The 27,985-nt window shown below is 41.8% G+C and overlaps 1 protein-coding gene across 1 annotated transcript; it reads left to right on the forward strand.

The window, feature by feature from the left end:
• The first annotated feature begins 2 nt into the window (after positions 1-2).
• Positions 3-27,985, forward strand: DDX51 (DEAD-box helicase 51). The gene is made up of 15 exons (XM_030218886.1): positions 3-108; positions 3,983-4,282; positions 4,499-4,649; positions 5,801-5,946; positions 6,980-7,051; positions 12,052-12,158; positions 14,169-14,277; positions 20,802-20,944; positions 21,163-21,361; positions 24,090-24,205; positions 24,929-25,045; positions 25,377-25,478; positions 26,320-26,383; positions 26,596-26,730; positions 27,108-27,985. The coding sequence occupies exons 1-15, from the start codon at positions 100-102 to the stop codon at positions 27,132-27,134; spliced, it is 1,797 nt and encodes a 598-aa protein (XP_030074746.1). The 5' UTR covers positions 3-99; the 3' UTR covers positions 27,135-27,985.

A 27,985-nucleotide genomic window follows, 5' to 3' on the forward strand; every position in this document is an offset into this window, starting at 1 on the left:
TGTTGCTGCAGGGCGGAAAACCACAAGGGAGAAAAATTGAAGTTGCGTTGGCGTGTTAAAGAAGAAAATCGGCGGACCAGGTGGCCTCTGACCGCAGGCATGAATTTGGTAGGATGGATTGGGGGGGGGGGGGGGGAGCAGAATTGAATTGAAATTAAGGGACAGGTGGCGGTTCGCGGACGGGAGGATATGGGGGTGGCGGGGGGAGCAGAACAGCGAGGGAAAGATAGCCCAGCGGAGGGGGAGGGCCGCTTTGTGTGTGAGGGCCAAGGAGGTTTAATAGACAGGCAACCAAGTGACGCCAAACGTTGAACCCAATTTGGTTAGTCTCAGTTTCCCCTTCCCCTAGCTGCCGTCATCGCCGTACTCTCAAAACAAAGCAAGCAAACCTATGGGCTGCAGCATCCACGTTCTCGCAGTTTATTGTTGGTAGCATTTGTATTTAATCTCACTTATATTTTCAAATATGCCGGCTTGTGCAGCATACGGATGTACACAGAGGAAGTATAACGGAATAAGATTTCATAGGTAGACTAGTAATTTGGTATAAATCGTATTCAGTGTGTCATAGGGACACCCAAGCACGTGTTATTTTCGTGCAGAGATTTTTTTCCCGCTGGTAAAGGGACACTAACAGACATCATGTTATGAGATTCAGAGTTTCTATCTATTTATTTATGAAATTTATACCCCACATGAATTAGGTTGAAACCTGGGAGTGTTGCAGGAATTACCACTATTGTTAGCAGAATCTGTGGTACTTCAGGAGTCAAACACCACACACCAGAATGAGAGAGAAATCTTCTTTTTTTGCCAGCAAACAAAGTAGGACATCAGCTCTAGCTCTCTTCTTCTGCTCTTTGTGTCTTGTGGCTTCTGTCTCAGCTCCTTCTCTTCTTCTTCTGACGTAAGCTGCTTCTGCTCTCAGTTATATAGGGTCCTACACCTCTCTAGCCCCCCTTTCTCACCAGATGGCAAAGAATAGATTGATTACCCTGTCTTGAACTAATTATTACTATACATTTACTCCAAAATATCAGTTACATAGGTTTGATATTTCCTAAACTGACCTATGACCTGGGGCCTCTCACACTAGACAATGTGGCACCTATCTCTTGCATTTTATTATTATTATTAAATTCTTAGGTTTCCAGCTAACTTCATACTTAGGTTCATTGAGGGGCTAAGGGGCCAGTCTTGTTTAATGGCACACAGACATTTATTACTTTCAGAAAACCAGTCCTATACTTAGCTATAATTAATCAAGACTTTCCCTGACCTCTTTCACCTATTAGCTTCCTACACAGAACTCGCTAGGACTGTGGATAATTCAAACCAGATGATGACCTCTTTAAACTGTAGACAAAGCTCCCTTGAAAAGTCAGGCAAAGATGTAACACTGAATTGAAAAGATATTCTACATAGAAATAGAACTTATTAATTACACAGAATAAAACATATTCTAAAATAAGCAGAAATCAGAATTCCTTATAAGACAAATTCTAACTCATCTAGAATATCTATATCTAACCTATCTTCTTCTAACCAGCGTTCAATCTAATCCTTTTAAAACTACAGTATGCCTTGCTTGCTGATCCCCTCGAGATTGAATGGCCTCCAGATGTGGTAAATAATACCTATGAACAATCCATCACTCAAAACAGGACAGAGAAAATTTCATTTCTCTCTGACCTTTCTAACCTCTAGTCTAGCAAAAGCTAGACTTCTGAGCAAATTAAAACCAGATGGCATTCCTCCACTTTACAGGACTGAACCAAACTTTAAACACCAAATTAATATGATTTCTTTGCCCAAGCTGCCTCAGGAGCATTTAAAATTTTTTTTTTTTCCTGTGCCTAGATCAAAAGAAAAAAGATTGCATGTGGGAACTTGCTCCTTTTGTTTTGTGGATTGCAGAGGTATATTATAAATGCACTTGCTATTTTTATTACTATTATTTAAAGTCAGATACTGAATAATGAGGGCAGAGCTACCTTCATCCAGAAGTCTAGAATCAATCTAAATAAGCCAACATTGTCCAGTTCAGCACACTATTAACGGCCAAGTTCATACAAAGTTAATTATGTTCAGTGGAAAATAAATCTGTTGGCTCATGCCTGCTATGTGAATATTCCATCATGGTTTCATTATTCCTACCACATATTACATAAGTAGTATAATGTGCCATACTTTATATTGTTATTTGAATATTTTTACTGCTCTAATTGTCTATTCCTTCAAAAAGGCGGTAAATAAATCCTAATAAATAAATATGGGCATTTGCTTTAAACTTTGATTTAATTTGTTTAGCCAGACCTTTCATACACATGGTTTGCTTTTTAAACCCAAAGGTGAATCCTAAGGGTGGTTGAAAAATGAGGTATAAACTGTGTTGTTTCTGACTTTACTTGTTTTGGAGTGCTTTGGGTCCTGCTTGTCTGTATATTTGCTGCCTGGAATTTTGGAAGATGGAAATAAAGAAATAATTAAATTTTGGCTATGCTCTGTAGAAGTTGTGGTGTGTGCATGTGATAATCTTTTAATAACTGTCTATACTTATGGCTATGATGTCTAAACATGTGGTATCATTAAAGGACAAACTTTTAAATGCCCAGTTGGGTATATATGCTAATCTCAATTTTGTTAAATGTTTCAGACATATCCAGCTATTTGTTCCCATGATATAATTGAATTCTATTATTCTGTATCACTCTATTTTCAAATGTAAGCCACATCGGACCCAAGTTTGCTTGGGATAATGTGTGATGTAAATGTGTAAAAAAAAATCCTTTATCCTCCACCTTTTAAGACACTGCCTACCTGCTGGATAGTGATGGCACAAGGAAAGCAAGTTTAGACCAGTGAAGACTAATTCAAAATAACCCGTTCCTTAGCTGGGCCCTAGTATTACCATATTGAAAATGCAACCATACCATGCCTCTGTGTTTATGTTCCACTAATAGGTTAAATGATTAACTGGATTTTTTTGAAAGGACTAAATAAACTTAGGATGCATGACTAGGTACACAAACATACACTTATTTATTCAATATCACAATTCCTCATGTACAGCCACAAAACAACCTTTTAGGGTGGATAATGTTCACCATGAGCTCCTTTTATTATCAATCAGATAGAGATAAGAGTTTTCAGTTTTGGCACAGCATAAGTCATCACAAGAACAAAATATAAGAAAACCAATGGACTGCATTAGGGGCTTATAGCCCATTTATGTTTAAACAAAAGAGATCTGCATGAAACAAAATATTTATTTTTATTTTGACTTATAAAACCACTTACCCCTGAAACATGTTCAAAACAGAATAATACATTTGTGTATCTAAAAGGTAAACTTGTGCAAAACAGATGACGATGTGATTCCATGTGCCCCAATGAAAGGAGAGTTTAATTCCACTTCCATTTAATTTCAATTCCATTTAATTTCAATATATTCCATCATCTTTATAACACCAGGCTTCCCAAGGCAGATTATAACAACAGTTAAGATGAACCCATCAGGAAACAGAACATCCTCATTGAAATCTGGTCTTCTGTATAGTATAGAAGAACAGTGAAGAAAAATGAGCACAAACTACAGAGTTTATAATTGCTGTTTCTACCAGCTACAATAATTTTTGAAGCTGTTTTAGTGATATTCAATTGTTATTTCTTTTCTCCTTCACCTTTTAAGGCACTGCCTATCCAACTGAAACAGCTTTAGACTTGTTACAGATGGACCAACAATAAACGACGACAACATGTCGTGGATGCAGCAGCTCATAGGTTTGCTTGCTTTGTTTTGAGTGTTTGGCAATGACGGCTGTTCAGGGGAGTGGAAACAGAGATTAACCAAATTGGCTTCCTTGCTTACAGTGGCCTAGATAGGTTCACTTCCACTCCTGTCTATTAAACCTTCTTATTGAGGGCAGTCAAATGGGTATGTCACATGTCTAATGTGTATGACTTGGTATCTCTGGAAAAGGATGTGGGAAAGACTGAAACCGAGCCCCGGAGCGAGAGTCCACAGGCTGCCAGAAGGATAAAAAAGAGCTCCAGAAAAAAACGAGCCAAAGAGGCCGTGCTGGAGCACATCCAGGACTCTCCCACTGAAAAGAGGAGCCGGCAGCACTTTGTGTCAGAGGGAAAGGCAGAAGCTGATGGACAAATGCAAGCAAATGATGGAGTCGAGGAACAGGCGATGGCTGTAGCTGATGAGGAGAAGATTTCCCTCGAAGCCAATTCCATCATTCTTGGAGGATTTGAAAAAAAAGCTGTTCAGAAGGTAAGAGAGCAGTAGTTTCATCTAGCTAAGTTACTTGGTCAGGATAGCTGTCAATGGTTTTTTGTATAACTTGGATGACCAAGGATAATAATCGAGGACTGCAGAAGGAACAGGATTTCATCCTGTCTGGCGTTCATACAGTAACAGTCCAAATTAATGCATGAACGGCCACTAAAGTTTCTACTACTAATTTCATTCCCCATTCTTTGTCTTCAGGTTCAGCGTGTTTTGCCTCAGTGGCTGGCACAGCCCAAACTAGTTCATAAAGGCATCAAGCAAAACCTGGTTCCCATTCAGAATGTTCCAGGAATTCATCCTCGTCTGCTTAAGAAACTGCAGGAAAACAATATACATTCTTTTTTCCCAGGTACTTACATTTCTTCATTCTTGCCAGAGCTTCTTAGTTTAATCCTGTATGATTTCATTTTAATCTTTGAAAATTCTCACAACTCAATGGAAACAAAACTGCAAAACTCTCTCTCTCATGCATCTGCTTCCCTATCAATGTTTTTAACAAAAGATACTTATCCAGGGATGGCTGACTGACTCAAAAAAATAATTGGAGTTTCTTCTCTTAGTCACCAGTTTAAATTCAGGTTAGTTCAGTAGAGACTTATAAAAGTATTTTCCATTTATATCCAGGGTCATAGCAACATATTCCTAGGAATATGACAGATATTGCCTTATGAATTCTACTTCACATCTTGTCATAGGAGCCAGCTCTGTGGGTACTTGAGCACCTCCATTTTGAGAAAATTCCTTGTATGTGTCCAGGGAGGGGTTATTTTCATTGGGCTTAGCACCCCCCAATAATTTTGAAATGTTGGCTCCTTTCATCTTGTCACTGATTTGTAGTAAGAACAGAAGAAAAGTCATGCTGAGTTATACCACCATTGAAAAGGAGGAACAATCCAAAGTTATCTGAGGGGAAAAGTCATATCACATCTATACAAAACAAATCCCTTATGTGTACAATTCAATGTAACTTTACATAAATCACTATAACGTTTCAAAAAGTGTATATAGTGTGCTCTTAAGTTCTCACAGGACTGTCACAGACCATCTGGTCTTACTGTGTCCATTAATTTCAATCATCACACACAATTCAGCAAAACCATTTTTTTAAACTTTTTAGTGCTATTCAAGTGCTCAATGTGTTCCAACTGAGGATGGTCTGTAATGTGTGCAATATAGAATATGTTTTTAAATATTTGAAGTTTAATAACGAGTATTAATAAGTTAAAGTTGTGATAATTACTGGTATATAGAGGTAATGAATATTCATGAGAAATTTGCACACAGTGGAAGTAGTAGTCATGCAGATACCTCTCGTAGCTATCCTGAAAATCTGACCTGTTTGTGACCTTCTGTGATTAGGAGTGAAGACCGAAGGCTTAAAAGGAAGTAACCGAGTGCTGAAAATGATGGAACCATTCTGGCTTGCTTTGTGATAGTATTCTGCACAACCCCTCTCTCCACTAGCCTATATTTATTTCTTCTTTTCCCGTTTTCTTTCAGTGCAGTCTGAGGTAATTCCAACTATCCTGGAGACTGTGTGCCATGGATTTTTGGTGGGAAGGGGTGGCTACCAGCCTAGTGATATCTGTGTCTCAGCACCCACTGGCAGTGGTAAAACACTGGCATTTGTGATTCCAGTGGTGCAGGTGAGGACATGGAGAGTGAAAGGACACAAGAATGCAATGTTTTCCAGTTTGTGCAGCTGAGTGTATACATGTATAACCTCCACTGTCTGCACCTGTGGGTATCCTAATATCTGCTTATTTTCAGCACTGGATTGTTGATGCTGCTTTATATACATTGATCAATGCACTACCAGCATCCAATAATTTGTTAAGGACATGCCAGAAAGAAGAGGATGGAATTGTGACTGTTTTAGAAAACTAGCAGTGGGTGGGATATTGGAGAGGATACAGCTTTGGTCACAGTACAGCATGGAGCTTTAAGGGATGTTATAATGTGGAAGGCCATGTGGAATAATGTGTTATAATGTGGAAGGCCAAGAATGATCCTAGCAGTTACACATATGACAGGCTGTGATAAGAATCAGGTCTTTATTATAAAGCACATTTGGTCCTTAAAATCTTTCTTATTTTAACTGCTAGATGAAGGAATGGGATACCTATTCTGTTCTTATTTAATTTACAAAGAGAGAGCAAAGTTTGAGGTCTCAAGGGGCTGCTCTGCTAAGTAATCCAAATCCCATATAGGTGTCACACTGGTGCATATAATCTATGAAAGCAACATGGACATCTGAAGATCAGATCTTCATCTGAACCCCATTTGATACATTTGAAGGCAAATATTTTTTAATTATCTGTACTGTATTAATACATCAAGAGTCCTGTACTGGTATTTCACTGATATGTAGAAAGCATGAACACGACATTATTTTTGTAGCACTGCTAGTTGTGTCCACATATCAGTTATCTATACTGCATACAAGGATTATTAAATATGATGTGTACACTTTTTAGAATATGTAGAAAGTAAAAATATGAAAGGTGAAACATTTTGAACAAGAAAATAGTAGCAAGACCAAAAAAGGGACTAGCAAAGGAGCTTTTATGTAAGTGTGACACTTTTGGGGGGGGGGGGGGGGAGGGGAAGGGCTGAAAATCCAGTGATGGTGGTCTGAGCACTTTCTAGCAGAATTTTCATGCAGGTATTTGTTTTCAGGCCCTGCTGGAACGAGTTGTATGTCAAGTGCGAGCCCTGGTAGTGCTACCTACCAAAGAATTGGCCCAGCAGGTAAGCTGAGTAGGAGAGCCGATTTCTCACAATCCTACAGTTTCAGATTCTGTATACAGTGTTGCACTAAAGAAATATATTCTTTTGTACTATGCAAAATACAAAGATATAAAAGTTATGATTTCTAAAAACAGACAGGAAAAACAAAAGTATTAGCCATAAAAATGGTTACTAAAATCTCAGTTTAATCCTTTCAGGAACAACAGCAAAATATTTGGTGTCCTGACAGTGGGTCACAAACATTATGGGTCAGGATGAACAGATGGATGTAGAAATGTTACCAGAAATTAGGGAGGCTAACAGACTGGGGGATACAACAATAATGGGTGATTTGAATTACCACTATAAATTTGCGGAATAAGTAGAATACTAGCCGTTAAGCCTGTTAAAACGTGCGAGATTTGTGTTTTGCAAAATGTAATAATTCTCACCTCCATCCATCCATGTGCAGCAAACCTCCTCTCTCCCCTGCCCTCCCCCCCTATCCAGCAACCATCCTCTCTCCCCTGCCCTCTCCCCATGTCCAGCAGCCCTCCTCTCTCCCCTGGCCTCACCCCATCCACCGATCCTCCCCCCCATATCCAGCAACCCTCCTCTTTCCTTTGGCCTCCCCCCCCTCCCCGTCCACCAACCCTGCCCTCCCCCCATGTCCAGCAACCCTCCTCTCTGCCCTGCTCTCACCCCATGTCCAGCAACCATGCCCTCTCCCCCCATGTCCAGCTACCCTCCTCGCCGCCGCTCCCTCCCCCTTCCGTGCCGGGCCCCCTGCACTGACCTGACAGCGCCTCTCACCTCCGTCTCCCTCATCCACACCCTTGTCACCTCTCGTTTAGACTACTGCAATCTGCTTCTTGCTGGCCTCCCACTTAGTCACCTCTCCCCTCTCCAATCGGTTCAAAACTCTGCTGCCCGTCTTGTCTTCCGCCAGGGTCGCTTTACTCATACTACCCCTCTCCTCAAGTCGCTTCACTGGCTCCCTATCCGTTTTCGCATCCTGTTCAAACTTCTTCTACTAACCTATAAATGTACTCACTCTGCTGCTCCCCAGTATCTCTCCACACTCGTCTTTCCCTACACCCCTTCCCGTGCACTCCGTTCCATGGATAAATCCTTCTTATCTGTTCCCTTCTCCACTACTGCCAACTCCAGACTTTGCGCCTTCTGTCTCGCTGCACCCTACGCCTGGAATAAACTTCCTGAGCCCCTACGACTTGCCCCATCCTTGGCCACCTTTAAATCTAGACTGAATGCCCACCTCTTTAACATTGCTTTTGACTCGTAACCACTTGTAACCACTCGCCTCCACCTACCCTCCTCTCCTCCTTCCTGTACACATTAATTGATTTGATTTGCTTACTTTATTTTTGTCTATTAGATTGTAAGCTCTTTGAGCAGGGACTGTCTTTCTTCTATGTTTGTGCAACGCTGCGTACGCCTTGTAGCGCTATAAAAATGCTAAATAGTAGTAGTAGTAGTAGTAGGTGAGTCGGTCACTTGCCATTTATATGTTTGACATTATCAGAAACTCTCCAACAATTCTACCATGTAAACAACGTGTTTGTGGGCAACTGTGGCAGGCAATGATGAAAAAAAATGGAGAAAAAAAGACCTCAGAGATATCGGCAACACCTCGTTTTTAAAGGACACGCCTTTTGTGTAATGAGGGCACCACTTTATTCATAAGTCTTCAAAAAAAACTCCACCATATCAAATTCACAATAACTCTGTCACTGTGCCCTTACAAGTACCTATGATAGAGACACTACATTGAATTAAAAGTAACTTGAAATCGTTACTTATCTTGGATGACGATTGTTCCACAGACTTTTGTAGTATCCAACTCTACTTGTGTTAATCTCCAAAGACCCATAAAGTCCCGACAGGGGAACCCTGTTTCGCTAAAATATAGCTGCTTCAGGGGAAATTTCTTGATTTAAACACATCTAAGTAGTTCGTAGTCTCCATTTCACCGTGGTACAAAAATGATAAAGGGGATGAGATAACTATGAGGGAAGTCCAAAGCAGCTAGGGCTCTTCAGCTTGGAGAGGAGACAGCTGAGAGGAGATATGATAGAGGTCTATAAAATACTGAGTGAAGTGGAATGGGTAGATGTGAATCACTTGTTTACTCTTTCCAAAAATACTGGGACTAGGCGGCCTGCAATGAAGCTACAAAGAAGTAAATTTAAAACAAAATGGAGAAAATATTTCTTCACTCAACATACAATTAAACTCTGGCATTCGTTGCCAGAGAATGTAGTAAAAGTAGTTAGCTTAGCAGGGTTTAAAAAAAGTTTGGTTGGCTTCCTAAAAGAAAAGTCCATAAACCATTATTAAAATGATTGGAGAAAATCCACTGCTTATTTCTAGGATAAGCAGCATAAAATGTATTTTATTGTTTTGGGATCTAGATTGGCCACTGTTGGAAACAGGATACTGGGCTTGATGGACCTTTGGTCTGTCCCAGTATGGCAATACTTATGTACTTATTGATAGTTGATACATAATAGTAACATAGTAGATGACTGCAGAAAAAGACCTGCACGGTCCATCTAGTCTGCCCACGATAAACTCATATGTGTATACCTTACCTTGATTTGTACCTGTCTTTTTCAGGGCACAGACCGTATAAATCTGTGCAGCAGTATTTCCCGCCTCCCAACCACCAGTCCCGCCTCCCATCACCGGCTCCGGCACAGACCCCGTATAAAAGTCTGCCCTCCCCCATCCTAGCCTCTCAACCACCAACCCCTCTTCCCCCTGCCACCCAATTTCAGCTAAGCTTCTGTTCAAAATACTTAGACTTACAAAGTTCCATAGGTTACTATGGGGCTCATTTTCAAAATAAAAACATCCAAAAAGTGTCATAAAGCAGCATTTGGATGAATATCTTCTCAAAACGTCCAAATTGGTATTTTCAAAACCTGTTTTGCAAACGTTTATCTATGCAATTCATCTTCAGTGCATCCAAATCACAAGGGGGCATGTCGGGGGTGTTTCAAAGACGGGATTAGGGCAGGCTTAGGGTGTGCCTAACACTTAGCCTTAATGGAACAAAACGAAAACATCCAGGGCGAAAATCTAAACGCTTTGGTCTAAACATGTTTTTAGAACAAATAAGACAGAAAAATGTGGCTTAAAAGACCAGATGACCACTGGAAGGAATCAGGGATGACCCCCACTCTCACCCCCCAAAAATGTGAATAGAAATAGTACTTACCAGCCTCTATGACAGCCTCAGATGTTATAGCCAGGTCTATTAGAGAACAGCATGCAGGTTCCTGGAGTAGTGTAGTGGTCAGTCCAGTCCACTGTAGACAGGAGGACCCAGGCCCATACCTCCCTCTACCTGTTACACTTGTGGTGGAAACTGTGAACCCTCCAGAACTCACTAGAAACCCACATATAAGTGTCCCCTTCACCCATAAGGGCTATTGTGGTGTACAGTTGGGGGAGGAAGAGGTTTGGAGGGCTTAGCAGACAAGATAAGGGAGCAACGGTGAGATGTGTACCTGGGAGCATTTATATGGAGTCCACAGCAGTGCCCTCTAGGGTGCCCAGTTGCTGTCCTGGGATGTCTGGGGGACCAGTCTACTAAAAATGCTGGCCCCTCCTACATTCCAGTGGCTCGATTTTCTACATTTTTCACTTGTACAGTTTTTATTTGTTTTTTGTGGGGTTTTAAAAGAAAATGGCCTGAAAAGTGCACAGAGCACAAAAACTTGTTACAAACGGTATTTTCAGAGAAAAAAAGATGGACATTTTAAAAATGGCCATATTTCTTATTCAGATTTGGGAGGTTTAGCACAAAACATCCAAAGTCCGACTTAGACGTTGTATTGAAAATGTCCCTCCATGTAACTTTGTAAGTCTAAGCGCTTCTTTGACAAAGCTGCGCTAGCGATTCCTGTGCAGCAGATGAGAGGAAGCTCGTTCAATTCCTATGGGCTCCTCATTTGCCGCGCAGGATTCGCTAGCGCAGCTTTGTAAAAGAAGCCCTAAGTACTTTGAAAATATGCCTGTACGTAACTTTGTAAGTCTCTGTGCTTTGAAAATGAGCCTCAATATTTAATAGTTATTTAATATGTTAAAAAAAAATTTTTGCAGCAGCTTTGGGAATTGTGCCTTACTAGGATTTATCTGAATTTTAGGAAAATGTCCAGTGCTGCCTTTTTGAGGGTTCTATTTGTTTCATTTGTATATGTATTTTGTTTTATATGTAATATATGGGTTTTGTTGCAGGTTGGTTTGTCTTTTCAGGTTAATTGTCTCATTACGCATTTGCACCTATGTTTACTTAGGTGCACTATGGGCGTGTTAATGTTTTTAACGCACGTAAATGTTTATGCGCGATAAACCCTAACACGCCCATAGAAATGTATAGGTGCATTAGCATTTAACGCGCCTTAAATTTAAGGGCGCGTTAGAAACGCTAATGCACCTTAGTAAACATACTCCTTAGTTTGTTGTATATCACTTGGAGACAAAAAAAATGTAATCAAACCTTTGAAAATTGCTGTATAATCTTCACATAGAAATTATCTGTGGACTTTGCAGCTGTGCGGGCAGTTTGGAATTTTGTTCCTTTGTTATTTGACAATACATACAGATTTTCATTCCATTATTTCTCAGCCATAGAACACTGTAGGGAAACAGTCCAAGTGACCCTGCTTGACAGACACTGTGAGGTAGGAAGCCTTCATTCCCAGCGTATGTGCCAGTATAGGGCTAGAAATCAGAGGGGTCACCAATATCAATGTTGGTACTTTGGCGTGAGTAATGCATCATCTGTATCCCTCTTACCTGCAGACAAGCAAATTATGGATGTTAACTGCAAGATGAGGAAACTTCTCTTATTAACATGCGCTCCTGAGATTTCCAAAACTGGAGCATGCTGCAGACAGTGGTGCGGTTTTGTGACCTACTGGAGGATATATATGACTAACAATTCAATCTGTCTGTCTTCTTTCTCCTGCCTCTCTCCCCCATTTCTCTGACAGGTGTGCAAGGTATTCAGTGCATATGTGAATGGCACAGGACTTCGTGTTGTCATGGTGACAGGACAGAAATCTTTTGCCAAGGAGCAGGAAGCTCTTGTACAGAAAACGTAGGTTTTCAAATTTTCATGTTTTTTTTTTACCGAGGTGTGAAAGATTAAAAGAAATATGTAAAAATCGGTACAGTATTGCAGCTGAGCGAATGCAGGGAATGGTATGGGTGAATGGATTCCTCTGGTGGCTAGTCTTTGCTGTTATGTATTGTATATCTCTAAATTTCAAAAACAAAAAACAATCTTGCTGGGGATAAACCATTCCAAATCTCTTTAACTATACTCCTATACTGTATTTGTTCACACCAGAGCCTGTAACCACTTCTCCGAAATTATGTAAACCACTTTAAGCCTAACAATAGATGGGAAAATGTGGGATACAAATGTAATCCTATATAATAAAACGCACCTCCAACATTCTGAAGCTGACTGCATGGCTGAAGCATTCCTGCTCTCTGTATCCATCTCCTGAATTGACATCATGTACTTCCAGGTTCGTCACAAGCAGAAGTGACCAACCACACGAGGTTTCTCGGCTTCAGAATGTTGGCGGTGCATTCTATTAAATAGGATTGGTCAGTTCCTTGAAGCACAGCCAGAGCTCAGCGTCCTGCACAGTAACGCTCAGACACCAGAGAGAGGGAGGGAGGGGGGGCCTGACACCAGAGAGAGGGAGGGAGGGGGACCTGACACCAGAGAGTGGGGGGGGAGGTATTTCTGTCCTGTCACCTCGTGTGGTTGGTCACTTCTGCTTGTGACGAACCCGGAAGTACATGATGTCAATTCAGGAGATGGATACAGAGAGCAGGAATGCTTCAGCCATGCAGTCAGCTTCAGAATGTTGGAGGTGCGTTTTATTATATAGGATTACATTTGTATCCCACATTTTCCCATCTATTGTTAGGCATAAAGTGGCTTACTCTCTCTCTCACACACAGTCTATCTCTCTCTCACAGTCAATGTCTTTCTCTCTCTCACTCTCACACACTGTCTCTCACACTCTATTTCTCACACTGTATCACATTCACTCTCTATGTGTCACACAGTCACTCACACACTCTTCTTGGTCTCATACACTCAGTCTCACAGAGAGTCTGTGTCTCACACACACTCTCTCTCTCGCACACACTGTATCTGTGTGAAACACACTCTCTTTCACACTGTGTCTCACATACACACTTGTACACACTCATTCTCACATACACACTCTCTCTCTCTAACAGACACACTCGCACCCAGACTCACTCTCACATACACACTCTCTCTCTCTAACAGACACACTCGCACCCAGACTCACTCTCACACACACACACTCGCACCCAGACTCACTCTCACATACACACTCTCTCTCTCTAACAGACACACTCGCACCCAGACTCACTCTCACACACACACACTCGCACATTCACTCTCTCTCACACACAGTCACTCTCACATACACTCTCTCAAACATACACACTCCGAGGAAAACCTTGCTAGCGCCCGTTTCATTAGTGTCAGAAACGGGCCTTTTTTACTAGTAAATAAATAAATCTTCACTCAAAGTTTGTCACTCTTTTAATGTGGTTCATACCAACACATGCTTATTCATGAAAAGGAAGGAAAAAGCCTCATAGAGCTGTATAGAGGTTTACTTATTGCTCAGAAACAGTCTCTAATGTTTTATCATCAGCTGAAAAAAACCTTTCCATTATTAAAGTGTACAAACTACATAAAAAATTTCAAAAGAATAATAAAAAAAAAAGTATGTTACTTAAAGCATATAACTTCAAAAGAAGCAATTTTTGGTGCTGTTTTCAAACTGTTGTGGGTCCAGCAGCAAAGCAATAGATTTCATCTGCCATACATTTTGCTAGGGCTTAAGAGTGTAACCCCGCCCCCCCCCCCCCCCCCCCCCCCCACACACACACACACAAACACCTGCTTCGTAACCTTTTCTACTAGGAGAGGCTGGGACTGCTTCTGCACTACCTCCTCTCTTGAGTGAGTGCTGAGCCCCAGTACACACTGCCTCTTCTTCTCAGGTTTCTTTGTCTTGATAAAGTCTTTCTTTCTCCATCTTTCCAGAATTGCAGGTTATCGCAGCCAAGCAGATATTGTTGTAGCCACACCTGGCCGTCTGGTAGATCATATTGAACAGACACCTGGTTTTAGCTTAAAGCATCTTCGTTTCTTGGTAAGTGATGTACGGGCTGCAGTTCCGCTCTCCAGTCTTCCTGAGTAGTGTTGTACTGGGGTTGGGATATCCAGACTAGAGTGTGTGGCCCTCTTTGCATTGCAGAGCTGTATTGGGGTGTACTGTCTGGTAGCAGTCTGTAGAATTCCTAAGCAGAATTGTGCTGAGGTGGAATATGAATCAGTTCTTGAGGACTTCAGAAGCAGAACATGCTTTAGGCTATGAAGTCCTTTATGTGACCTGCTGGAGTACTGCAGTTAATTTGACAGCTTTCCCTTATTCCTTTTCTCCAGGTATGCAACTCTTGCCATTTCATTAGAAAGCTTGAAGCAAGGTACACCAGTACACCTGTTAATAAACCAATAATAATACAGAATGTGTAAAACTGTATAAGAGAGGGTGCAATGGAAATGCAAACAGAAAAAAATTTCAATAAATAAGCATAGAGTCCTCTAAAAGACCTGTTGCTAAAAAATAATAAAAAAAACACCCACAATTCAATAGTTTTCCTAAAAGCCAATTAATTATCAGAAAAATGATTCTCCTTCCAAATAGAACTCCAAGGACTGGGGCAATATGCAAGAAAACCCTTTTCCAAGTTAATGTAGCAATGAATAATCCCCCTCCCTCATTTGAACAGTGTAATGCTCAAGTAGGTAAGAACCTTGCACCATTATGATCCTTAAAAGCTAACGTCATGATAACACAGACAGCAAAATAGCTGATAAGTCTAATTTTTATAAAATCTGAGCAGCTTAACAAAAACCAGAAGAGAAGAAGAAAAGCCAAGCACTTAGTACCACAATGCCAAGGTAAAATGCAAACAATCTAATATAATAAAAGGCACCTCCAACGTTCTGAAGCCTCAAGCCGGAAATTGAGGTGCCAGAGATATCCGGTTTGCCCTGTGTGTCTGGCCTGCCCTCGCGTCATAACGTCATGACGTCGAGGGCGGCGCTATCACAATCGCCCAAACGCCATTTCCCTGACCCCCGGCGGACATTTCCCACCTCCGGAGGACTAACATCGCCCACACAACGTCGGAGACAGGCAGGCGGAGACGCAAGCATCGCCGACACGGGATCTCACTCCCCTTGCCTCTCGCCAGCCATTTCCCAACTTCACAGCACTCCCATCGCCCCGCACAAACTCGGAGACACGGATGGAGCCACGCAGGCAGGCAGCCTGAACGTCAGACACACGCAGGGAGCCAGCCTGCCTGCCTGTCTGCCTGAACGTGCACGGAAGGGACACAGCTTCAGTCGGAGGGAGCGCCACGACCCTGAAAGGCACTGGAAGGGGGGCACTCGAACCTCAATCTGCGAGGAGGGAAGGGGGAAGGGGGAGGGCAGGAAGGGGGAGGGGGAAAAACGCCGCGAGACGGAGGGACCACCATCCTGAAAGCCCAAGGGAGTCGGGCCCAACACCCTGAAGCTGGGATTCCCTCTCTCACACACACTCACATTCTCGCACAAACACGCCACACACTCTCACTCTGTCACACTCACACATTCACTCTCTCTCACACAGTCACTCTCACACACACTCTCTCAAACATACACACTACGGTACACAAAAACGCCGCCACAGGGCCCACGATCCTGCAGGCCGGGGGGGGGGGGCACGATCCTGCAGGCTGGCAGTGGGGAGGAGGACGAGAAGGATATGGGAAAAGGAAACACTGGGGGGGAGCGGGAAGGATGCCAACACACGCAGGGGGGAACCCTGCGGCACACTCTGTCTCAAACACACACTCTCACATAGACAGTCTCACTCTCTCACACACACACACACAGTCGCAAATTCACTCTGTCTCTCACACACTCACTGTCAAACATACACACTTCCATGAAAACCTTGCTAGCGCCCGTTTCATTGCTCTCAGAAACGGGCCTTTTTTACTAGTAATCTTAATAAAATCACAAAATGTATACAAAAACTCATCCCAAAAATCCAATATGTCTGTTTTGACAGCTAGTTCTGTATCAGGAGGATGTCACATAACTGCAGTCACTTTTACCAATTGTTTCTAAGTTCCATTTACTATTGAATAAGTTCTTTGTTGGATTTTTGTGTGCATAGATTAAAATTCTTGCCAATCATACTGTTGGTTAAAATGAGTGGGATTATTTGACACGGTTATGAGAGCTGCTAAATAGCATCAATCAGCAGTATTTTATTTACTTAAGAAAATCAGATGTTTGCTCTACCCTGCTGGTTTCTTTTGCCCTGGATATAGAAAAAGTAATGGTTCTAAAAGCTTATTTTAGGGAAAAAAGTTTTCCTTTTTTGTGGAGGTAAACTGCAGATATTTCCTGATGTTTCTAGAGCAACTCGAGCAAGGTGAAAACAGTTTCTTCAGTTTAAGTCTAGGGGCCACATTTTTTCTAAAGTTTCCCTCAAAATATTTAGGGATTCTTTTATAAAGGTGCACTGAAAAATGGCTTGCGGTAGTGTGGGCGTGGGTTTTGGGCGCACACCGATCCATTTTTTAGCACACCTGTAAAAAAAAAAAAAAAGGCCTCTCTTTTTTTTCTGCCAGAAATGGATGTGGGGCAAAATGTCCATTTTGGGTCTGATACCTTACCGCCTAGCGGTAAAGAATCTGGGCGGTAATGACCTGCATGCGTCAAATGCCACTTGGCACGCATCCGTTACACGCACCAAAAAATAAAAATATTTTTCAGATGCACATCAAAATTAAAATTACCACAAGGGCCGAGCGGTAACCGGCATGCGTTCGGTGCGCGTAGGCACCTACGCGATTTAGTAAAAGGCCCCTTAATTTATTTTTCCTGATACTCAAGTTGTCTTCTTTGAACCAGATCAGCTAGATAGGTTCTTGTTAGATAGGGAAGTTTAGTCAACTTAGGGTGGTACTTGTATTTAAGATTGCCTTGGGATAATTCAAGAGAATGATGTTCAGATTTTTCTTTATTGCTTGTGTTTTTTCTTTGTTTTCTGATGATATCTGCACTGTTCTTCCTTCTATGATGTGGACTATTTTATATTTGAGTGCTTTTGTACTTCATTTGAAAATAAATTTCAATTAAAAACAAACAAAAAAAAGATATCGGATGTTATGCTAGTGGAAGTCCTAAGGGTTTCAGGTATGGGTTTCCTAAGAGCGGATTTCATGACAAACACAGAATTATTCCTAATATGTTACTACTACTACTAATCATTTCTATAGTGCTACTGGACGTACGCAGCGCTTTACACTTGAACATGGAGATACAGTCCCTGCTCGACAGAGCTTACAATCTAATTAGGACAGACAGACAGGACAGGTAAGGGATAAGGGTTAGGACAGACAGGACATGTTAAAATGTTATAATTAATTATCTGATTTGTATTATATTTTTAATGTTTTTTCTTGAATGTAAGCCACATTGAACCTGAGCTTGTTCGGGATAATGTGGGATACAAATGTCAATAATAATAATAATGTTATACCAGTTCTTGTATTCCGTCTATACCTAAGCAGTTCAAGGACGGATTACAGTAATCGAGAGCTGGGCCGGTCTGTCCAGGAGCTACAAATAGTTAAAACAAACTAGTAATATATACTAAGCAGTGGATAAACCCGCCTTGCAGAATAAAAGCGCTTTTAAATGTTTTATGAATTGAAGATAATGAGTATAAGACCTCAAAAACAATGGAAGCTGGTTCCAAAAGTTAGCTAATTGATATTGAATAGGCAATGTGAGGTGTTTAATTGATTTTTAATTCTTATACATTGGAAATCTTAGTTGAAAAAGTTTGCAAGTATTGTATCTAGTAGAGGACCCTTGTAACTAGGATATTAGATTCAACATATAGGGGCTCTTTTACCAAGCTGCGGGAAAAAGGGCCCTGCGCTGGTGGCGGGAGCTGTTTTTACTGCAGTGGGTAAAAAAGCCCCCAGTACACATGGCCATGCGGTAAGAGAACTCTTACCGCATGGCCATGTGATGGGGAGCCTTTTCCGCCAACCAGGTTTATCTGGGTTGTTTTTTTAATTTGGTTACTATTGTGTACATTGTTTTTTCTCCAAGGCAAAGTAGCGAAGGTGGACATTTGTGGACCTGACTGTTCTATCACACGTAAGCAGCAGAATGGTATAGGTTATATCCCAATCACTATTTTGTCCAACATAGCACCAGTAGCTAGAGAGCTTGGGAGCAGGGCTGGACATTGCTTTGTCTGATCCCTCTAACCAAAAAGGTACTGACTTTAGGTAGCTTTATGGCCTGTATCGTCATTTGGTATGTTTTCATAGTCTTCGTTCTATTCTTATTGCATTATTTGTTTTTTACTTTCATTTTACAAATTTATATTTTTAAGGTTATTCTTTTGCTTGTCAGTTGTTTGTGTGTTTGTATTTTTGCCTTTATTACACAGCTGTGATGAATCATTTAACTATTTACACAATGTATCCTTGATGTACTCATGTTGCTGAAACTTGGCCATGCTGTGTTTTTAGGATACATTTTGTGATTATTTTATTAGGATATTCATTTGCTGTTTTACCTTGAATAGTGATGGTTTTATGGTGTTTGGATTTGTTTCACTTCATCTGTTTTTTGTTGAGCTGCGCTTCTGTGGTTGGTTTGCTTGTTAGCACCCAAGCATTTTGAGGTAACTAGAGTCTCAGAATCAGTGGTGTGCTGGGAAAGTTTTAACAACAGGCTCTCTCTCCGGGCATAGCCAGCCTGCAATTTGGGGGGGCCCGAGGTGGACTAAGGGAGCAACACATTCCTCTCTCTTCTCCTTCCCCTCATGCAGGCATGCTAGGCATACCTTTGCTGGCAGGGATGCCGAGTCCCATCAGCCAAATAAATGGACTACCACCACTCCCTGCTGCTTGTTTCTGACTCTGAGCAGCAAGCCAGGAATTCTCATATATACTTGTGCAAGAAGTCCTGACATGCTGCTCAGAGCCAGGAACAAGCACAAGGAGCAGCAGCAGTCCCTTCATTTGGCTGGTATCCCTGCCAGCAAAGGTAAAGGAGTCTCAAAGCTGAAGATTTACCACCACTGTTCTGGAGATTGAAGGCCAGTGAGTGAGGTTTTTCTTGTGGGCCACATCTAAAACCAGTTATGGCAGATGCGCATTCAAAAAATGACATATACATAATGCATCCAAAAGTTAATTATTATTTTCTCATGTCTGTCTTCCAAAATTCCAGTCAGCAGATGTACAGATCAGCAGGACCCAAAGCAGTCCAAAACAAGTAAAGTCAGAAACATAGTTTATACATAGTAACATAGTAAATGATGGCAGATAAAGACCTGAACGGTCCGTCCAGTCTGCCCAACAAGATAAACTCATTTTACATGGTATGTGATACTTTATATATATACCAGAGTTTGATTTGTCCCTGCCTTTCTCAGGCCTAATTATTCAACCACCCTTAGGATTCACCTTTGGGTTTAAAAAGCAAAACCATGTGCATGTAAGGATTGGATAAAGAAAATTAAAACAAAGTTTAAATCAAATGCCCTTAATATGTCATTATTGGTAGCAATGATGAAACAGTGATAGAATATTCACATAGCAATCAGCCTGAGCCAACAGATTTATTTTCCATTGAACACAATTAGCTTTGTATGAACTTGCCGGCTAACAGTGTGCTGAACCTGAACTGAACAACGTTGACACATATAGACTGACTCTGGAAAGAACTTCTGTATGAAAGAAGCCCTTCTCTCATTATTCGATATCTGTCTTTGAAATAGTAGTAATAAAAAAGGCAAGTGCACTTTTATAATACGCCACTGCAATCCACAAAACAAAAGCAGCAAGTTCCTATATGCTATCTTTTTCTTTTGATGTAGGCACAGGAAAAAAAAGATGTTAAAGGCTCCTAGGTTTCAACCTAATTAATGTTTTTTTTTTTAATTGTGTACTTATAAATAGTAAGTCTGATTGTTAAGTACCTGATTCTCATAACATGATGTATATTTGGGTGGCATTTTACCAGGTGAAAACGTCTCTGCACCAATAGAGGGAATCCCTATAATCAGCTTCTCCCAATAACACAGTGATTTAAATTTTGGGACAGATTAGTACTCTAACCAATGAAACCAATACTTCCTCTGTGTACTTCCCTATGCTGCATGAGCCGGCATGTTTAAGTGTGAGATCAAATAAAAATGCCTACCAACAATAAAGAATGACATCATGGGTAAAGTACCTCCTTGCATCTTCTGTTCTGCTATGTTTAATTTTTTTAAGCAGTGCTGGCACACTTTGGTTAGAGCAAGCTGCTTCAGCCAATCCCAGGGGCCTTCCTTCAGCTTGTCCCACCCCCTCTGAAGGAAGAGATACCCACTTATAAATTTCAGGTTTTTTGGGTTAAGTTTCAGCTTAAACGCCAACCATTTGACCACTTCAGCCAAACACTGATTGTGGGATTCCTAAGACATGTTCTGCCAGGATGTGGTATTCATGCCAGACCATTGGGTCCCTGAGTGGTGTTACTTAGAAGAGTGTTGACTCATAAACTGAGAACTGAGGCTGGCCTTTTCTGCTTGCTCAGGTCATCGATGAGGCAGATCGAATGATTGACAGCATGAACCAAGACTGGCTGACCTATGTGACCTCATCCATTTTCCGTGCTGGAGATGCTAATCCTTGCATGCTTTTTACCCGGACAGAACCAGGGCCTGTAACTGCAGCCAGGTGAGGGCAGGCAGTCTGCACAGTCATCCCTGAACTCCTCTAGTACATCCCCACCCTTTTCATATCTCTTTTGTAATCTAGATAACCAATTAGTCATCTCCCATCTTTTTAGCTTTGATATATCCTGCTATATTATTCTAGTGTAGTGCAGTCTCATTCCACCTTTTCCAGATTAGGGATTTGTATCTCACAGCTTTGCTTGATGATGTTTGTTTCAGTACTTGTCTTCCTCGCCTGCCACTGCAGAAGCTGCTTTTCTCTGCCACACTCACCCACAATCCAGAGAAGTTGCAGCAACTAGGCCTGTATAAGCCCTGCCTTATCACATCTGTCTACTCGGAGAGACAGAAAGTCACAGCGGAGACACAGACTGGTGAGAACACTGAGAGCAACTATTCTCTTCCCGAGGGGCTGACGGTAAGGGCCAGTATTAACTACCGCATTGTCAACAACATTCCTTATTGTCCACCAGATCAGTCCAGAACAGATCGATTATGTCCGTTTTCAGCAGGAGGCAGCAGAGAACAGAGACTTACGGAGGCTGCATGGTGCCCTGTATAGGGCAGGAGCTCACCACTCTGTATTCTCTGTCTCCAGCATATTGTTTATGGTTTATTTAATACTTTCAATACCACCTTTATGAATAACACCAAAGCAGTTTACAGATTAAAAAATGAAAAGGGAGAAATGGAGAGGAACTCCATTATTAAATAGGACAGCAGACATTAAAAACAGATTAGACAAAAGAATTCTAAAACATTTCAGATGTACATAGCTGTATTACTATGCAGAGCTATGCAGTGGTGGAGCGCTGCTGGTAATGATCTTCATGGAGAGAAAGCAAGATTAGCCGATATGTACACAGAAGAAACAAATCTCCGGAGGAGTATACAGTATGTAGCAGAACAGCGAAGATGACTCAGGAATAAGTGGACGATACTTCAGATGGTGAAATAGTTTATTGTAGAACAAATGAGACTCAACACAGCTGTGTTTTGGCTGACAAGGCCTGCATCAGGAGTCTCTTGAATTTTATAAAGCCATCCACTTGAAATGTTTTTTGAAGTCGGTGGAGTAAAAGAACAATCAAATTGCTAAGTGTACCAAAACAATCAAAACTTTCTAAAAAAAACAACAACTAGCCAGTCGCTCTGCGCATCAAGACAAATGCAAACTTGTGAAAACTGCTAAACTTCTAGTAAAAACTTGCAGTTCAAACATGGTTTAGCAGTTTTCATGAGTTTGTATTTGCCTTGACGCGCAGAGGGTCTTGGCCTTTTATTTAGGAAGGCTTCAGGAAAGGTCTGTCCATTAGTTGTCTGAAGGTCCAGGTAGCAGCTTTAGCATGTTTAGGGGCAGCCGGAGGATGTCTCTGCTGTCTGTATATCCTGATCTGGTATAACCTTCAAAGAAAAAGGCTACATCTTAGTCTGCCAATGTGGTCAATCTGTCCTTCTTAAATCTGGCCCATTGGTACATTTGTTTTTTTTTTTTTTTGGGGGGGGGGGGGGACTGGTCTGCCTTTTGAGCCACTCCAAAGGCTCTGACTTTCAAGGCCATTTTCCTGATGGTCATTTATTTGACCAGGAGGATTTCAGGAGACATTCTTGCATTTTACCAAAGCTGGGGTTTCAGTCCAGACAGTTCCCTCCCTCCTCCCAAAGACAGCCAGCCATATGAATTGGGTGATCTGTACCCTCATTTTTGCAAGGATGATTATGGTGAAGACTTTTTCCCACTCTTCATATCCTGGATGTATGTCAGGCTCTGATTCAGTACCTGGAAGTGTCACCTGTCTCCTGGGCAGAAGCTCATTCAGTGTATCTTATGGAGATTTGTAAGCCTGCAACAAGGATTTTTTTTGTTGTATTTATTCTCTAAGCACTACAGGTTAGATATCCTTGCTAGAGAGGCTTCTAGAGTGGTAGATACCACCTGGTGTAATGCAGTGCTCTGTTGCATCCTATCTCTTCTGGACTGGTCTAATGGATGATAAGGAAGGAAAATCGCCTTCCTTCATTTTTATTCTTGAGTCCTATCAGGCACGTTCATAGTCTTGCCCTGATACAGGTTTAGTCGAATTCTGGTTGCTTGGAATTCTTCCTACCCTTGGAAGCAGTTTTTGTTGTTCCTTATTTTGGGGGGCTTTTCTCTGAGTTCTCCCAGTTGGGTAGGTGGTGTATCTCTCAGTTGTCCACATATGCACTGTTTTGGATAATACTGAATTGTTTGGTGGCTGCATGGTTCCCTATATAAGATGGAGCTCACCAGCCTTTGTTTTCTGCCTCCATCTGCTGGTAGAGGGACATACCCCATCTCTTCTGGATTGGTCTGGTAGAACTTGAGGGAAGAAAGCTAGTGACTGCGCATAGAAATGCAAAAGATGTTATGTTCCTGAAGCAAGGTGGAGGAGGGAAGAAATGTGGATAAAGTATCTTCATCTGTTGATTGTGAAGTGAAGATTTTCATAGGAAGACACTGTGCTTTAACCCCATCCGACCCTTGACTCAGGCATTTGCCAAAACGGGCTGTGTCAGTTCTTTCAATAAAACTGCTTCCTTTTAATTTTGTCTCTGCCTTGCACACTATCCCTGCTTGACTTCTCTGGTAGTAATTACAGCCATGACCTTGGAGCTCTGTGCTAAATGAGAAACAGGCCTACTATGGATATTGCTCTGAAATAATCCACTGTAACATATGCGCTTTGCTCACATTACATTTTGTTAGTGGTTTTAAAATTCAGGAAGTGATTCAGATTGTCACTAAAGTTAGTATGGGGAGTACTTGAAGCAGCAGAGTCTCAGCATCTTTGACAGGTTATTGGATGTTCATGAATGAGATTTCTGCTACTAATCTATGAGCAGGGAAGGGCTCCATGGATGGGGCAGTCTCTCTTTCAGCTTTTATTTGCACATCCATTTACCTCTGCTTCAAATACTTTTTTGTTTTGTAGACTTTGCTGCACAGTTTGGTGAATCCCCTCAGAACAGATTCAAAACTTGCCCAGTTGTCAATGTTGTGTAAACATGTTGTTAGCCGCATAGAGCCTGCTATGTTGGGAATATGTGGGATACAAATGTTCAAAATAAATAAATACAGTACTACAGTAGCTAAGGAGTTTATGGCTGCTGTTTTTTCCCTGTAGCAATACTATGTGCCCTGTAACCTCAACTCCAAGCCGCTGATCCTTCTCTACTTTCTGCTTGCCATGAAATTCCCCCGTGTGCTATGTTTCACCAACTCTCGAGAGGTATCGCACAGGTAAGTGCCTGTCCATGTCGTGTGGCATCACCCTCGCAGCCTGAAAATACCATAGCACTGTTATCCTACTACCTATCACCACACAATCATCACTGGCCTTACAAGCATTATAATTAATGTCACTGAGTCCACACCAACAATTGCCAGTAAATAATGGCAGAAAGACCAGATTGGTCCTTCCAGTCTGCCCACTTGTGATTCTTCCAGATGAAACCCACACCAGAGCCCCCTATCCATCTCATGTTTCTTACCTGAACTTTCAACTCTTCCTTCCACTGCCCTGCACATTCCCTTGTCCTCTCCCATATCTGTCACAAACATGCCCAGATTCTCTAAAAGTAATGGTAGAACATTAGAAGCCTTATCTTTCCTTGATTCTTACAAGAGCAACGCTAAAGCCAACATTAAGGCCTCCTTCCACGAAACCAAGATCCATAACCTGTACTCTTGTTAACCAGCTACAGTCCTACCACTGCTGGGGTTTTAGCCACTGCTGTGTGTATGTTTATCCCTTGGCTATCCCATGGCATGTGCTTGCCACTAGGTTATACTTCTGCAGTCCTTTCATTTTTGCATGTAAGAATATTCTCTCTTTATCCACTAACTTTATGAAGAATTATAATGGTACAGGTGTATGTGGGCCACTTGACCCCATGACAGGGATACAGCGCTGCTGCCCATGTGAGTCATGATAGTAGTAATCCATATTCCTTTCTCTTGTAGACTCTTCGTGCTTGTACAAGCATTTGGTGGGGTGCGTGTGTCAGAGTTCTCTTCCCGCTTGACTCCTGGTGAGAGGCGGAGGACGTTGAAAGAGTTTGAGCAAGGAAAGATTCAGCTGTGAGTTTGAGTGGTGGGAGAGGGGTCCCTGAACATTGCTATGGGGGTACTGAGAGAAGCGAAAAGTTTCTAGATGCCTTGGTGTATGGGGGGGATGGGTAGAGAGGGGTTCCTGAATCGTGATATAAGATCAGCAGATGCATTTCTTTTTTTAATAAATTTTTGTTGAGAACATTTTTTCATAATACAAATGTATATAAAGGATGTATAATACAAATGGAGAAACAGCAAATGACAAAGTGTGACTTACATTTCTAGTGGTCTTTCATCGGTCCTCTTACATATATGTTGGATGCTAAGAAGAAATTTTACTTCATTTTATCTTCCTCAGTTTGATTAGCACAGATGCCACAGCCCGTGGGATTGACGTCAAAGGGGTGAAATGTGTAGTAAACTATGATGCTCCGCAGTATATCCGGACCTATATCCACAGGTAAGAGCTTCAGTATGAAATGTCTCTCTCCCTCTTCTGCACCTGCCTGCCTGCCTCTCTGCTGCCTCCTATTCCCCGCCACCCCCCCCCCCCCCCCCCCCCCTGTGATGCTGCTTCATTTCAGTCACTCCTTTAGTAGACCAATAAACCATGTTTGGGTTATTGCACAGAACACCTCTGTAAGGCAGGCTATGCTCCATGATGCGAGCATAGGAAGGGAACAGGGTCTCTAGGTATGTTTTTGCCTCTCCTGTACACTGAGAATGCCTCCCAGGGGGTGGGATAGACTTAGACAGTAGGGCCCAACTGAAACCAGGATCTTTGGTTTCTACCAAAACCGAATCTGCAACCGAAATAGGCTGCTTGGTTTTGGCAGAAGCTGAAAATGGAACTGCTGCCTGCTCCCTCCTGGATCCTCAGTCATTCCTGCCCTTGCTGGTTCCAATCTCAAAATGGCTGTGCAACCTCCAGCGGCAGTTTTGCAACCCATTTTGAGGCCGGAACAGGCGTGGTTGGGCGCAAGTGGGCATTGCTTCTGTCCCCACTAGCCACCAACAACTTGGTAGGCCCAGGATGGGGGGACTACCACCAAGGAGTAGATTTAGGAGGAGGTGTTTTTGGTCGTGGAGGAGGGAGGCAGTGGGGGCTGCTCAGTGTAGTGTTAGTTCCATCTGTAAATGCATAGGCATTTTTGGCTGAAACCGAAACAAGACCAAATGTATTTCAGGCCAGTTTTGGTGTTGAAGCCAAAACCAAAATTCGGTTGGCCTCTTGGACAGGTGATGTGGAAGGAATGGAAATGACAGTAGATGATTTTTTTTTTTTTTTTTGCTTCCTGCAGAGTTGGACGCACAGCACGGGCTGGGAGAGCAGGCTTAGCCTTCACCATGCTCCTGAAAGTACAGGTAAAGCATCTCTTGGTCCTCTCTTGCCCCTCTTAAAACTGTAGATTTTTAGGGTGAGCCCAGAGTGCCCGCCTGCTTATCAATAGGGAATGGGCGTAACTAAAACTGTTTTGAAGCAGGGTGAAGGAATTGGGAAATGGAAGTGCTGTAATTACCCTGTGAGTATTGGAGAAGTCTTAAATACCATTTTCTTATCTGCCTGTTCTGGGCAGGAGCAGAGGTTCCTGCAAATGATGAAGGATGCTGGCACCCCAGGACTCCAAAAACAGCTGGTAAAGAGTGAGAACCTAAAGTATCTGCTGCCACAGTACCAGGAGGCGCTGTCACAGCTGCAGAGAACTGTCAAGGTGAGAACTGCGTTTAAAACTGGAATGCTGTATGTGCAGGGATCATGCAGGCATTGGGCCTAGATTACTTCTCACGTCTTATATCCTACTCATCCAAAACAAGTGCATTTGTCCACAGATCAGTTGTGCCTTCAGAGTAGCTGGTTTTGTGTCTTATGAACTGTGAGGATCTCCTTGTAGCCTCATTTTCCACCCAAAATGTCAGGGATTCCTACAGGAACAGCTTTTGTGGTTCAGCTACATCAGGCACTGATTTTCTCTTTTCCTATTTATTGTGCAGGAGCAGGCTCACATAGCCTACTTGGTTTTTCCTAATGCTTCTGGTTCTTGTGTGTCATATCCTCTTGTAGTAATAGCTCTGGTCTCATTTTCAACAGGAAGAACGATCGGAGATGTTTGAGTAAGAATTGAGACAACTCATTACAGACTGTGTGGAAGGAAGAGTCCTGGGCCACACACACTGGGGGAAAAGGAGAGTCCCTTTATGACAGATGTGTGGAAAGTCGGATAACTCTTGATAGGGTGTGAACGCATTGTCTCTTACAGACATTTCTGTGAGAAGTTTTGACTCTTCTGTTCACACTGTTTGCGGATTGTTAAATGCTTTGTGCTTCAGGTCCTTAGTAAATAAGACTTACATCACCTGGAGTGTTTCTTCAGCAAAACACACACACAAAGGCATTAAATTAGCACAAGTTGGAAATGTGTGCACAGTAGGCCAGCTGTTTTTTTTTTTTTTTATTTTAATATAAATTTTATTTATTCAAACAGTAAGCTTTCTGTTTACGTTTATATTATTTCACTTTGGGAGATTACATCAAAAAGCATCTCTAAACATGTTACAAATCTCCTCGGATATATGTCAGATAAGGAAATTGAGCTAAAGATGTCAATAGGAGCTGTGGGTGCTGAGCACCCCCACTATTGAGCAAGCTCTTTCATTGTGTCCAGGGAGGGATAATTTGTATTGTTTGGCACCTCCAATAATTATGCTGGTACCTATTACACTTTTTTATGAGTTTTGTATTTTAATTCTAAAAAAATATTTTCTTGGATGATAGGTGTATTTTAGAAGTTTAAAATTGTATTTATTTTTTTAAGCAAAAATAAGACATGAGAGATTTAGGACTTTTAAAATTATGTATTTTTGTTGTGTTCTGATTATACTCATTTTGAGAGAACTTACCCTGCATAATGTAGATTTTGAAATTCTGAAAAAAAAAAGTTCACAACTGTGTTCATAAATTGTTTTTAA

This window comes from Microcaecilia unicolor, chromosome 11 (assembly GCF_901765095.1).
Source record: "Microcaecilia unicolor chromosome 11, aMicUni1.1, whole genome shotgun sequence".
Classification (NCBI taxonomy): domain Eukaryota; kingdom Metazoa; phylum Chordata; class Amphibia; order Gymnophiona; family Siphonopidae; genus Microcaecilia; species Microcaecilia unicolor.